General features: G+C 40.4%; 1 protein-coding gene across 1 annotated transcript in view; it reads right to left on the reverse strand.

The window, feature by feature from the left end:
- Window positions 1-7,656: 7,656 nt before the first annotated feature.
- The window catches only part of SMS (spermine synthase), a 40,445-nt gene continuing 32,391 nt past the window's right edge, over window positions 7,657-15,710 (reverse strand). Inside the window, exons 10-11 of the mRNA XM_066622220.1 lie at window positions 12,835-12,950; window positions 7,657-12,006 (exon numbers count right to left, since the gene is read on the reverse strand). Of these exons, the coding sequence (XP_066478317.1) occupies window positions 11,964-12,006; window positions 12,835-12,950 (159 nt within the window). The 3' untranslated portion in view covers window positions 7,657-11,963. The remainder of the gene's footprint in view (window positions 12,007-12,834; window positions 12,951-15,710) is intronic.

Raw genomic sequence — 15,710 nt, forward strand, 5'->3', positions numbered from 1 at the left:
TGTACTTCTGGATTGTGACAGCATCACTGCTTCAGGCCCATCGTCTCTAAAACATTTTGGAGATCCCACAGGTTGAAAGGAGTTATTTATGAAACACGAATGTCCTCAATCTGCCACTGCAATAAGGTAATTTCTGACAGCTTCTTCAAAGGTTTCTCGGAGCATGTGTGAATCACCTCTTTCAAGAACTCTGGAATGCCAGGAGACCATTAATGCTGCAATCAAATAAATTCCTGCTTAGAGCAACACAACTTGATCTATACCGCCCCTGTTGTAGGCTGCACAATATTTCATGTCTTCTTGGATAGGTATCAAAAAAGTTCTTTGATCTTACAGTCAACGGGAACTGTGATGAGTGTACCACTCAAATTCTGAAAATGTCAAATGCAAATTACTTGGTTGCAAAGACATATATAATCATTAATATGTCCTGAATTCTCCATGGAAAATCCCACACAAAATATGACATCAGTAGGGGCCCAATTCTATGCTTTTCCCTGCCATAGCAGCTGCCATGCAGCTGGGCCAGAACAGGCTGTGCTGCAGGCTGGGGGGAGGGGTGGATCGGGAGTCTTGGGAGCGAAAAATGAAAATATTTTCTCTTATCTTCTGTAAGCCCCTTGGCCACCAATGGGTCTTCTCTGACCTCCAACAGCTGTTTATCTGGTGCAAGTCCAAGGAGAAAAAGGGGGTGTGTTGGCTTGCTCCAGAGGGGATGGCACTTGGTGCAAGTTGCCCATGCCAGGTGCCACTTCTCCTGCCTTTGACATACTTTTGCCCCCACCCCCGTTCTGCCCCATTATGCCTACCCTGCCAACTTACACAGATCAGTAGACTTTATCTCTGCTTCTATATGTGGGGCTTTTGTAGCACCTCTGACAGCAGTCTGGAAGCATCCAGATTGCCGTTTGCAAAGCTGTTACATGCATTCTGCTGCCAGAACAGTAGTCCTGGTGACCTGGATCAGTCTCTGTCTTGGGAATCAGCATAAACAAGAAAATCGACACTGTATTTTATCTTGAAGGATGCACCAATTCTGTCAGAACAAGAGGGCAATTTCCTCCTACCTGGCCTTTTAAACATCGAAACTGGAAAAAACCAGCACCAACTTTGTTGCTCTTGCCTGAAAGAGCAGACCACCTTTTGATGGGACTGAGGCAGGTCTTGGTTTCTTGTTTGACTATATTCTATCTACCTTGGCAAAAGCAGTTTCTGTTGTTGCTTTTTTTCCCCTGCTGGAAACATGCAGTCTGATTTTCCTGACTTGCCCACTTAATAGGTCCCAAGATACCTCTCCTTCAGGTGGAATGTTTAAGTACTTATTTTCCAGCTGAAGTAGTGCTCCAAAGATACGAAGTGGTTACAGGGAACTTCTGTGGTGCATGCCATTTGTTGTGGGGTGATGAGTAGAGTATATTTGGTTAGCTGTCAGGCTGAAAGCAGGCATGTCAACAGGAAAGTTGCAGTGTGAGCAATATTCAGTTCTGTGCTTGTGCCACAAACAAAACATGGGAACACAGGGAGCTGCCTGATACCGGGTCAGACCACTACTCCATTTTGCTCAGTATTGCAGATGCACCTCACCAAGGTTTCAGAAAGGTGACCTTCTTAGCCCCACATAGAAATGTCAGCAAAGCATATTTGCTACCCTTACCTACAGTTCCTACCCAAAGCTTAATATCTTGTCCTTAGAATCTGTCATCTGTAAAAAAGCAAAAACAAAACAAAAGCCTTCTTTTCTTTATGATTGTGAAGTTTAAAAGTGTGCTAGGAGTGGAACCAAGTCTGAAAACGCTACCAGTAAGAATCTCACTAGAATACAAGTGCCCACTGGAGTCTGATATCAGGCTCCACTAGGGCTGAGTCACAAAGAAATGTATTACAGTACACAACACATTACTCATGTTGAAATTTTACACATGGCCTCCACTGGAATTAGATTTGCTTGCGGTGATGAGATAGGTCATCTGTGTGTGTGTGGTGTTTGAGCTAAACTAGCTCTTTCACGTAGGCAAGCTATGACTTGATGTAACACATACTGGGCGATAAGCATTCTTGTGAGCTATCCCCCAAGTGAGCTGCCTATAATTAGAGGTTATCTCCTCCTGCTAATGGCTGGAAGCCAAACTCTCATAGTTTTCTCATGAATTTTTGAGAGGGAGAGCTGAAAATTAGGAACATTATTTTCTCTTTGGAGCTCAGCATTGCATACTTCTCCTTCAGTTCAATCAGAAGTTGCCATACTTAGCAAGCGTTTGGTCCCCGAGAAACTAATCTTGCTTAATGTTTGGATGGCAACATCGAGGTAGAACTTGAGAGAGCCTCTCTGAAATCGTTCACTTTAACCTGTGCTGTACCTTATACCTGGTGAAACACAAACGTGATTGAAAGTGGAGATTCTAGAGCAGTTGTGCACCAGATATAAATCCGGGTGCGAGAGACAATTCGGAAGGTCAAAACAGAAGGTAGTAAAATAAAACCAGCAACTTACACTACATTTTAAGGGTTTGGTAGTAACATTTTGTTGCTTTTTCACCTTTTGACATGCGCTGTATTTTAGAAATTTAAACCCAGCCATTTGAATGCTACCGTGCTCTTGCATGAATAGAAGGCACTTGTGTTCACCCAGAAGGACAATTTTTAAAGCCCATGTCATGCTTCCTGCTGCAGTTCCATGAGAGAAGAACAGGTGCAGCTTCTGTACCTGCCCTCTTTGCCTATAGAGATACATCATAATAGGTTTTGGGAGGTGCAGTAGAAAGGGAAAATGCCCTCTACGTCAGCAATATCATCCAGTTCATAGCTCCATGAGGCTGCTCCAAAAGTAAGGAGCAGTGCGATGAGAAGATCTGGCTGAGGCTCAAACTATGCAAACTATGCATACAATCTACTTAAATAGCTTATTTTATATTTCTTCAGTCTTTTCCCAAAGAATTTGCAACTGTAATTCCTGTATGGAGAACATTCCTAAGGTCCAATATAATCTCATTGGTAGACTCACTGATTTGCTTACCATGTTAATTTAGGCCAACAAGGTGGTGCAGCTATTTTTAACAATTCAAAACATTCATACCTGCTGCCCAAAAAGGTCTTACTCTGTTTTATCCTGTAATATTTCAGAATCACATTTCTCTATACTGTCCGGGTGGCTTTTAAAAACCTTTGTTTTCAGGGAACTCTTTGCTTAACTCATCTGCTAAGAAATTATTGAATGTTTGTTACAGAAACCCAGCATATTACTGAAAATCTAGAGCAGTGGTTCTCAAAATTTTAGCACCGAGACCCACTTTTTAGAATAAGAATCCGTCAGGACCCTCTGGAAGTGATGTCATGACCAGAAGTGACATCATTAAGCAGGAAAATTTTTTAACAATCCTAGGCTGCAATCCTACTCACACTTATCTCGGAGTAAGTTCCATTTACTATCACTGGTAAAAGCATACACAAAGTAGCCTGTTAAAAGTACAGAGCTGTAACATTTTCCCAGATGCAGTCACATACCATGGTAGAATCAAATATATTAAAAATAAAATATTTACATGAATGAGGACCCACTTGAAATTGGCTCATGCCCCACCTAGTGGGTCCCAACCCACAGTTTGAGAAACACTGTTCCAGAGTGTGTATGCAGTTCAGGAAGTTGGTGCTGATGTCCCAGATTCAGTATGCTCTACAAATGAGCCTGCCCCTCATCTATAACTGCATCTTTAGGGGCAGACTGGAAGTGACCAACAAAATTGTCCTAATGGGAAGCTTGTTTACCATGACAATTCCTTTCATTGGAGAACGTAGATTCATATGGGAGAGAAAGGTACCAAAAGTTGGATCATTAGAGCCTGTGTCTTCTGCCCCTAGTTTGTATGTTTGCTCTGCTGACACTGTTCATTTCTTTGACCTGCTGGTGCTGCATTAAGCCACATCCATTCAGGCCATTACTGTGCCACACTAGCATCCCAAGAAGGATAACCCGTTCCCCTCTCCTTTCCCAACTTTCTCACTTTTCTTTCCCCAAGTGCCACCAGAAGCCACCTTTGGCTGGAGGGCCATCCTTTGTGACCTACCTTGCAACATGACTCTCTTTCTCCTGGGGAAGCCGCTCAGGTTCTCTTGCCTACTTCTCTTCTTTGAACTTGCTACAGCTACTGCCTAGGTCACAGATTTTGTTTCTGAGCCTTTCTCCGCCTTTTGAAAATCCCACTTTTAAAAAGGAGAATCACTTGGTCTTGGCATTCTAGCCTTACGACTCCTACAAAGCTGTGTACACTGCACAGCAGAAACAGACTAGGAACCTTGGTCTTTGGTGCCATCAACCCACAAAACTCCTAACTTTCCTCATCTCAAGAGCAAATTGATGATACATTTAATGCTTCCTTTCTTTCTGTGAGTACTATGTGCACATTCACAAGTCTAGGATTTTTTGTTCAAACCATTTCTGCCCAATTTTGCATACACACAACAGGGACCAAATGTGTACAGCTGTGAGACAGGCAAAAATGAGTTACAGCGCAATTCCTTCTTGTGCTGGACCAGGCAGGCCAGGAGGCCTGTGCTGTATCTAGCGCTAGATTGGGGCCAGGAGTGGTTCAATTGGAGGCAGGGGAAAACTTTTCCCCTTACCCCCAGGTAAGCCACCACAGCTCCAATGGACTCAGGAGGTGGCATAAGTATGAGGAGTATCAGCTTTGAGCCACTCCGCACTGCTCGGGGAATGGGGTAGGGGTCCAGCATAACTGCCAGGTTCCAGCCCCGCCTCCCACTCCCTGCCTGCCCCTGTAACACCCTCTGCCCGCCCTTCCCACACCCCAGAACGCCTCCGTCCCGCCTCCTCCCTGCCCTCCGCAGACCACTGCGTCGGCTTAACTTGTCCAATGCAACTCTCCCTTCCCAGATTGGCGCAGAGGCTGGATGCAGCATCCGTGGGCCAGCGCACATCCCTGCACCAGCCCAGCTGACTCCCGAGGAGTCATAAATATGCTTTACAGTTAGGATTGCGCCCCTAAGCTGTTTTACTGGATGCCTAAAACCAGCCCCACATTAGATAGACACCCATAAGCATGAGTCCGCCTCCTCAAATAAATGGGCTGCTCATTGCAGGCTCCCCTTTGAGCAGCTGTGGTGTCAGGAGAGTTTGCCGGGTGGGAGAGACTAGGCCCTCCACTGCAAGGAAGCAAAGTGATTTCATGGCCTGCCAAGGGGCTCACTCCTTACCTGTTGCCCTTGGTTCAGGCAACAAGAGCACTACCATTCAGCCGTGGCTTTTTGCCACAACCAGAACTGTTGTGCTTCCTTTCCCCTTTCTCTCTCGAATTCCTGCTTTTTCAGTTTCCCCTGGAAATTCAGCATCCTTCCACCACCACCCCCTCCATGCTTGTGCCATTATGTGTCCCTTTCCCATTTAAGGATTTCCTTTCCTCTCTTGTCATCTTCTTTATGTAGCAATTGCACAGTACATGATTAGCTGCATGAATGGCTTAGAAATGTTGAATTGCTTTTTAGTTTTGATTCCTTTTCCCTGTCATTGTTAAATTATCCCCACAATAAGGTTTGTAGAGCATCTTTACCAAGTACTGTTAGTCTTGCAAAACGATTGAGGTGTGCCACTGGTCACTACCTAGGGTCCCAGCCCAAAAGACAGATTTTCTCCGTGTGTGTATGTTGACACATGTTTAGAAGCACATCTGGATTAGGGCCTGCATTCACTTGAATATTCCTTATGTTGTATTATGTACCAAAATGTACATAATGAAATGAGAATAGTACATGCAAAAAGACAGTATCCTTTTCTGTCTGATTGAGTTCAGGAGGACTTAAATGGGCTTTCATTGCTGAAGTTCTCAGAGTCAAGGTGGCTGTTAGAGGAAAAACACCACGCAAAGCCCCACAGGATGGAATAAATGTGACTAAATGTTTGCCTTCCTTCAAACAAGCACACAAAATCCACAAGAACTGAACATTAAAGAACTAAATATAATTATCTTGGGAAACCTAATTACTATGTTCCTGGGCAGTCCTTCCCCAACACTTCCCTAAACATTTCTAGCTGAAATAAAGCACACACACAAAAACCGTAGTTTGTAGGAAGAATACCTATAATGGCTACTCAACGTTTTTCCTTTTTTAAATCCAAGCCCTATGGAAAATTTGAGTAAACGTATACGTTGAGTAACGTGTTAATAGCCATGAAGTAATGAGGCTAAGAGCTGAATTTATATACTGTGGGGGCTTTTTCTGTGTACTATCTAAGTGCACTTTAACTACTGCGGACTATCAGCATGTGAAAATCTACAACTTCTAGAATCAGTTACTAGAAGAACTAGTAACAGGAACAGGGCAGGCATTTTTTAAAAATATTTGAAAGGACAGTGCTAGCACACTCCAAGTGTTTCAGAGGCTTTGTTTCGGATGCAACAGCACAAACATATTCATGTGAACTCAGAAGTAAGCCACATCCGGTTCAATGGAACTTAAGGCCCAGTCCTATCCAACATACTAGTGCTGATGCAGCCATGCCAATGGAGCGTATGTTGCATCTTGTGGTGGCAGGGAACAGTCATGGAGGCCTTCTCAAGCTCATGAAACATTTGTTCCCTTAGCTGGGGGCTGCACTGTGGCTGCATCGATGCTGGGAAGTTGGACAGGACTGGGCCCTTACTCTTAGATAAATGTGTACAGGGTTACAGCTACTCCACTGAAGGCATTTTGTAGTGTACATTAATGCACATTTACCCTCAAAGCGGAAAGGAAGGTTATAACAAAAACAGCACTGTTGACTATATCACCACTGAGTCTACAAATAGAGGAAGGCACACCTGCCAAAAAACCCCAGGATGCTATTTTAAATTATCTTCAGGATACTACTCATATAGGCAATAGAAACTCTACCATTCTTGTAGCTGTGCTGTGCCATTTGGGTCAGATTTCACTGTTAATACTCCAGTTGTGACTACACAGAGCTCATTGTGACCACTGTTACTCAAAACTGGATTTACCTGATTTGAGGATATGGCTACAAAGAACGGTAAAGGAAAAAACTCAAGTTTTTTTCCCAAAGAATACAGTATTTCATCCAGTAGCAGCTGACCTGGAGATTTATTCCTGCTAGCTTTATCTTTTAATCCAAGCATGTTCCATCAACCTTACTGCAGGCTATCTTTTCTACAGGGCAAAGACTTATATAATGATGCCACTATGAAAGTCTTGGGGGTGAAAAAGTTGGGAGGAAAGGAATTAATGAAACAAAAAAGGATATCATAAAAATATTGAAGCCAAAAAGGTTGTCCTTACACGATTAACATAATATACAGGAATAGTTTGTATAGTGCATAAATAATGAGATTGTAGTATTGCAATATAAAGTATATTGCAGTATTCACAGTGCAATCTTATGTGTATCTACTCAGAAGTAAGACTCATTGTGCTCAACGGGGCTTAATCTCATTAAAATATGTATAGGATATACATATATGTATAGGATTGCGGTTGAATTTCTTGCTGTAGCACAAGATAATTTTTAAAGTCCATATTATGGAATAAAGATGTGGAATATATGCCAAGTACACAGATGTTAAATGCAGAACTCACTGACTGGGAAAACAACTTTCATTCAATGGAAAGCATTCGAAGGTGCCAATTTTATTTTGCAAATCATGTGCATTGTTTCTTCCAAGGCTATCAAATAATCCAAAAGAACATATTGGAAGGATTATTCATGTGACCTTCATCTCCACAGTCAGAAGGATTTGTTGACGCCCAAATATTCTTCCCAAGTCCACTCCAAAGGGAGTTATTTCCTGGAGGCTGAACATCTCCTGATTAAACTAAGTTAGAAACTGACACACAAAAGCATAAATGGGTGAGGCTTCTTTTACCACAAACACAGATTTGGTAACATTTTTGTCACAGGTGAAATTGATTGCATAGTCCAGCCTGAGCTTTAACCATCTGGCTGGTATACTGTCATTGCAACACCACCTTGGGGCTTCAGTCTACTGCTCCTGTATCACATGACAGCTTTTAAAACCTAGTTTATAATTTTCCTTTAAAAAGTATTAGAATTGCCATCTGTGGATTAATAAGGTGTATGCTAAAATGGAAGATAGATAGGCAACAGGAGTGCAATTTGTGCATGCATTTTGCTCACAATGAAGTGCTTTGCACTCTATGGATCTCGCTGCACTACTAACTTCAGCACATCACTTGCATCTATGTACTTTAAAGACACCAATATACTTTCAGTTTTTGAAGCCTGTAATCCAAAGTGAATTCAACCATCCAAGTCAGCACAAGTAATAACAGCATACCTTTATTTGAATATATGCACCATCCCAGTGCAGTCAGTACAACGCCAGCAGTTTTCTTTCAGTAAAGGCAGATTAGTAATCAAACTTTTTAAAAAAAATAGTTATCTTTTTACTACAGATGGAAGCAGCATTTAGTGCAAAAAATTAAGAGACACATCATGCCAACCACCTTTCAGATTTGCATGTGTAGTGAGGCACTCACAACTATGTTCCACTCAGCTTTATGTATAAAATTAAAAAGTGTAAATCTGTTGCAGGTTTCTTCTCAAAGTTTTTACAAACCAAAGAAAAGTGAATGTTCACACTGTACACTACAAGCAACAACTATATATATAAATAAAGAGTGACAACACTTTATTTTAAAACATTTCCTCAGAATCTATTCAAGCAGTAATGGAAAAAAGTAGGGAGTTTATACTATTTTGCTTTTAAGACACACATCAATGTTATAATGACACTCTACACAAAAATATTTTTTAAAAACCTTAATATTCCATGTTTTCCCTTTTGCTGACAGGATGACGCATGAATGTAGTTCACTTACCAAATAATCTCATCTTTTTCAGTTCCTGCCAGATTTAAGACTAACCTTGCTTTTATCTATTAGAATATTAGGGAATTAATGCTACACTAACCTCCACTACACTTCCAACCCTATGTTCATGGAGCTTGTGAATATGACAAAATGAAGCATCAATATCTTTCTCCAAATCCATCAGTGCCTTTAGCTTCATTCTGAATAGTAGCTAAGACTGGGAGAAAAAAAATTCCAACTCCATTCATGAATACCTAGCATGTTTACACTTCTTTTCTGAAGTCAGTCCTTCAGAAAATCTTTGTTTATAACTACCTTAAATCATGTGGGACATTTGAGAAAAAATTAGGAAATCATGCTGGCTTTGATTACAACCCACCTGCAGAATTATGTTTATCTAGTTTGGGTATTTCCAGTATGACTACTGGCTGAACTCTGTAGTCTAAATATGATAGAGTTAAAATTGTTTTGTTCCTTTTAGGAGGGTTGGTGGAAACATTCCTTCTACTTACCCAACAAGGTAGCTGTTATTTGGAAGTTAGAAGCATTGGATAATCCCCCAATATACTGTATAGGCTTACTTCAACAGGCAACAACAATTTCTGACAAACAACACGTGTGCATATGCTTTTGTTTCCATTTTCTCTCTACTGTTCCTGATTTTGTGCCTTATATCATCAGTTAGTAAGGAGAAGAAATAAAGGATGCTAGCTAAACCACTATCATCTATTCAAAAGCAGGGTGAAATTATTCAGTATAATTGGGCATGGTTCTGTGCTTTTAACAATAGAAAGTAGGGTGGGTCTGCACATTCACTCATATTCACCATCAGACAGAATGGAAGCTCTTTGCTTTAGTTATAAAGAGCATTTATGTAAATTATGACCTCAAACTAGAAAAAGCAACAATGAACATGAATTAATGGTTCCTTTTCAGCCAACAGGAAAATTGTGTTGGCCTGAATGAATCTCTTTACCAAAGACAACATCAGAGAGTTACATTTTAACAATACATTAAGTCTATAAAGATTCAAAGAGTTTATTAGGTAGCTTCCATTTACCAACACCTAATTGAAGAGTTATGAGTTGTAAGCAAACCTGTTTTGTATGTCCATTTTGTTAGAATTACAAGAGTCCCAAGGTGCTGCATATACACTTTTTTGTGAAAGGACCCTATGCGTTTCAAGCAATGATGTGCCTCATTGTGGAATCCCTTCATGTACCATAATGGACTATGCCTTCCCTTCTCAATACATAAATTGCCCTGGAGAAACAGTATTGTGCAAAACGTGTTTGGTTTTTCACAAAAAAGCAAGAGAGAGAAAGAGAATGCACCTTGTGATTATATTTACTGATCTAGGGAGCACCGTCTAGATGCAACCCTTTTTCTGGTATTGTATGAAAACAATGACATCCTTTAAAATAAATGCAGGGGTTTCAATCAGGAACAAAAAACTTATTTTCTTCCAAGACCTTAAACAGCCATGGAGGGATGGTGCATTTTAATTCTCTTTCTCCCCTCCCAAACAACCCAGGAAGGTTACATTTTAGAAGGGTTTCTAAAGGGTTTGCTTATAGCAAAGGTAACAGGGAGTGATCAATCAATACATAGAAGGATTTTACAAAAATATAATTTCACGCCATGTGCAGAAGCAGATAAGGGAGGAGGGAGTACAAATGCAATCATCTAATCACTATTTCAACATGCATATGCAAGTACAGTGTATGGGCTAGTGATAACTTGGGGTCACAAATTCATCACATCCATGGTCGTTGGGCTCAACTCAGTGGAGAAAATACTTTGTTTATAGACATGCACAAAAAATAAATATGAGATGCACAAGAATCTCTGGAATACAATCTACCAGCAACTTTTACACAAAATATCATTGAAATGAATGGTACTTGACCTGTGTTGTTGAGCTCAATTCCCATCCATTTTGATGAGACTGGTGAAGGAGAAGCTTCCAGCACATTGTGTCCTAATCACTAGGCAAATTTTCCCTTTTAAATGACTCTTCACAGTCTAAAAGCATTAACTCTAAAGCTAGATGGGTGTGGAACTCATAGAAATAATTCTCATTGCACATCTCAGCTTCTCATACTAAACTTGAAAGGGTAAAGGAGCAGGTCAAGCCACAGTTTCAAAGTTTATAGTGCTAAGGGTACTTGTTTCACCTACTACTCATAATAAATATAACAGGACTAAATATCTTGTAAAATGACCATTCACAAGCCACTTAGACTATGTAAGTCCATGGCACTACACCAGCAACCCCACTCATAAATCTTGCCTTACTTGGAACATATGGAAATTCTTTCCTCTTTGTCTTGTCCATAGAATAAGATTAGTCTGATGAAAAAGTAAACAAAATCTCAGGTTAGCTCCTTTCCCTTTACAACTAAGGATGGGCCCAATTCAAGCTAATTTTGATTCAGTAAAGTCACCACTAGGTTACTTTTTCCCTATCATTTTGGTGCAATGAACACATCCTCACATAGCTGGATCTGGCATTTACCCCATGAGGACAACCGTCCTGAAAATTAAATGCTAGATCTTGGAACATGAGGGTCACACAGAAAATAAAAGGTTCATCATAAGAAAATGATACAGAGATGTCATCTTATGGCAGTCTGACAACATTTCACTGAGCCTGAGGGTATCCTTAAAAAAATAAGTTTGCCCTTAATTCTCCTAATGGAAGCACATTGATCATTTAAAAAAAAAATACATGTCTACGAAAACCACTGTGAAAATGAATTGGTTAATGTCTGAATGGGAAAAAACCTATAGGACCACACTGAAATGCTGATATTGTCTTTTTAAATCAGTATTCAAAGGATTAAAAATAATAATAAAAATGATCACATTCTAAAGGTTCAGTGCATTCAGCAGCTATAGTTTTGCTGCTAGTTTATCTAAGTGGACTTTCAAAAAAATAACACCCTAGCTCATCAAAATATACATTTTCCATTTGCTTTTAAATTAAAATAATAAGCAACATTTAAAGAATTCACAAATCAACAGCATGACTAAGTTTCAGGACCATCTACAGCATATAATTTAAAGATTCAAGATGCCAAGATGTGGCACATGGCAAGCCAACATGCTTCACGCAGCATGAAACTTCAAGTGTCAGTCCTCTTCTTCCATATAGTATAAAATACCCATCTGAAAAAAAATTATGTCAAGGAATTCAAAATGCATCTTACATATTGTCCCAAGGACTGTCTCCAAAAAAAGAAAAAACACACCTATATAAACCTATATAAAGGTTTATATAACTTTACACACCTATATAAAGGATCATCTACAGCATACAATTTAAAGATTTCAAGCCTCTAGGACCCTCATGGAGGCTTCAGGAGCCCCCCCCCCCATGTATGTTAAAATGTCCCTGGGTCCCCATGACACTGCAATCACTGCAGCGCCATCAGGGCCGTCCCCGCTCCAGTCCCACCCCTGCCAATACTTACGAGGTTCCCAACTCCCTTAAAGGAGTTTGGGAACCCCTGCTCTAGCATTTTGCCACCAAGTTTGTTTTTGCTACCAAGGCTAAAGCCATCCCTGATGGCAAGCACAACATGGTGTGCTGGAATGGCCCCATTCCATGGGCTGGAGATAGTCAGGGGCAAGCCTCAGTGAGCCAGCATTCAGCACTGGCTACAAGCTACCTGGGAAGTAGGCAGCTTGGCCACCACAAGAAGCACTGACAGGGAGAAGAAAGAGACTTTAAAAGAACAGGATATAAACAAAAGGAGGCTGAAGATAAGTGAGGAGATGGAGAATTGAGCGAGATATAGAAAGAGGAGGGAAAGAAGCAAGTGAGAGATGGAGAAAGAAAGGTAAGAAGAATCATCCCTACATTATTAGGACACACTTAGCTTTTGAATTGTATGAGTAGGCGGTTCTGTTGCTGTATTAATTATTCAGGCCTGATCTGGCAGGCAGGCCTGAACAATTATTAGGAGACTTGATCTTGTATTAAAACAAGGATACAGTTCCATGTATGAGGGGACACATACAACTTCCTTTGAGAACTCCACAGGACAATATAGCCTGCCAAGCTGTTCTTCATAGAGGGTCAAGGCTTCAGTCAGATTGACACAATTTCCCTGCAAGACAGGAAGGAATAAAATGCGACCTGTACACTTATCAAACTGAAAGACAATGCACACATTAATGCAAAAATTTTATTAATAAGTTCTAATCACTACAAGAAAGGATAGGTTAATCCAGTCTTTTTATAAACACACTTGTGTCCACACAATTCAGAAACCTGAAAGCAAAAGTATTCCTAGTATCAGGGATGATCTAGCCAAAGTTAACATATAACAAAATCATAAGCATGTTAACTCAGGCCTATTAGTTCAGTAGCCCTCTTCTTACTAATTCCACTTTATGTTCAATAAACACGGGGAGGGAAGCAGTAATCTCACTAATTGAACAGGGAGAGGATTTTGTGACAAGGTTAATATTACTTAGGACCAAATCCTATTCAACTTTTCCGTGCCGATGCAGCCTGATGTAAGAGAATAAAACAAAGAGGCCTCCATGACTGCCTCCCCACAAAAGAATGCAGGGCATGCCCCATTGGCACGGCTGCATTAGTGCTGGAAAGCTGGATACGATAGGTCCCTTAAGTGCATCTAGGTTTGCAGCATTAAACCATTAAATTGTTTCCCTGAATACCATCCAAGATTGTCTAAAAATGGGATTGGTGGTATACACAGTGCAGATGTCTCAAAACATGAAACATGCAGGTTAGATAACTAACTAGATGCATTCTAGTTAGATAGTGAGCTGCAGTGATTGACCTGAGCCAATGAAATAGAGCAGGGGTCTCCAAATGACAGCCCAGGGGCCACATTTGGCCCCCCACAAGATTTCATCTGGACCACAGCAACGTAAAATATATTTTTATTTCTAATTATTTTTTGCTAACATTTAATATTTTTACTCATTATATATCATTGCTCTGTTTAAGAGTAGCATTGTTTCTTTGTAATTGTCATATCTTCTTTTGTTTTGAATCATATCATGCTGATTAGAAAAAAGATACAAGTAAAACTTATTCATCCATTTAAATTTCATTCATTCATTTATAAAACTGATTTTTTTCAACTCTTAAAAATGTGTAAAATATATGTTGTGGCCCTTGTACTGGAATGTTTGGAGACCCCTGAAATGGACCATAACAGAGTGGGTAATGAAACTGGCTCAAGGTGGATCTATGTTGTGTAAGAAGTATTTAAATGTCAAAATGAAATATTTCACGACATTGGAAAGAAGCAAAATGTTCTAAGGAAGAAGACTGGATTAATAAAATCTGGGACACATGAATCATGAATAAGCTTTCCTTGCAAATGAGGGTAAGCGTGGCGGACAAAAAAAGATAATTTTTTTGCACAAATGGTGACTGTTAAATTACACAGAAGAAGCCCAAGGCAGGGTAATAAAACAAAGGCACTACAAAATGTTACAGAAATATTGAATACAATACCATCTATCTCGATATTGTGGAAATAAGTTGTATAAGATAAATGAAGGAGAGGGGAAACATTTTTTTATTTCATTGTTTACTTTCACATCTAAGTTGTTCTTGATGCATAATTTAATGATTTTATTAATGCTAGATCATCAAATAAACAGTGGAGGAAAGAATTTAGAAATGAAATGAATTTGCAGACATACCAAAAGCATCAGGAAATGGCAAGGGAGAGGTTAATGAAAAGGTAAGGAAATTGACCATGCAAAACTTGTTTAGTAATCTATTATTATCCACAGTCCTGCAGTGGTTATTTGGTTCCACTGACTTTTTACCAAGCATATAATTTTGTCAGCACCAAATTGAATAGGATAGTACATAAAAAACCTATGCGTGCAATTTAGAAATCACAAATAGAAAACAGTGCTAGGTAATTTATGGGACTTCCTACTAGTATCAACGTAGTTTAATGGCTTGATCAATGCCTTTGTAATGAGTATAATCTGCAGTCTAGTTTTGCAGACTGCCCTCCTTGGTATCCCAGCACTCTTAGCGCTCTTCATAATTGACAAACAACAATTACAGCAGACAACGTGACAAGCAAATCATGCAGCAAACAACGAAAGCATTACTGTACAGAACAGCAGTCGCCAAACTCACAACTGCTGTGCATAGAAAAAGCAGTCTCCCTTTGGACCATCTCTTACCATTCCAGCATGACACTCAAAAGAAGTGCACCTGATTGCCGCTATGTGACACTAGGCAATTGTGTCTGTAGCCCACCGCCTCAGCAGGCTTTGCGCCTATACTTCCAGGCAGATGCGACTGCCTGCAGCAGGGGTCTCCAAACCCCAGCCCGGGGGCCAGATGCAGCCCACAGCAAGCCTCTTTCCAGCCCGTGGAAAACCTCATCCCATGAGAGCGTCTGGCCCACTCAACATGACCAGAACAGTGCTCTGATTGTATCTGGAGGATGTTCTGAAGGCAAGAGAGGTTGAATGAATGAGCCCATTTATTCACTCATCTAAGTTCCATCTCCAATTTATTTATTTAAATTTTATATTTATTTTTTTCCTGGCCCTCCACAACATGCCAGATATTTGATGCGGCCCTCTGGCCAAAAAGTTTGGAGACCCCTGGCCTAGAGTGTTGTGTTGCAGCAATCAGGTGGGCTTCTTTGGAGTGCCACTGCGCTGGAAAGGTAAGCATGTTTCACAGTGGGGAGGGCTTCAGCATTACACCAGATGTGGCCTGCAGGCTGCAGTTTGGCAAATGGCGGTCTAGAAGTACAGCATTTACATTTTGCTCGAGATCTTGAAGCTTTGCTAACCAATGTTAATACATCAAAAACAAAGAAATATTCCACTGTGCAATGCTACACTCTTAT

The sequence above is a fragment of the Tiliqua scincoides genome, chromosome 3 (genome assembly GCF_035046505.1).
Source record: "Tiliqua scincoides isolate rTilSci1 chromosome 3, rTilSci1.hap2, whole genome shotgun sequence".
In the NCBI taxonomy this organism is placed as follows: Eukaryota; Metazoa; Chordata; class Lepidosauria; order Squamata; family Scincidae; genus Tiliqua; species Tiliqua scincoides.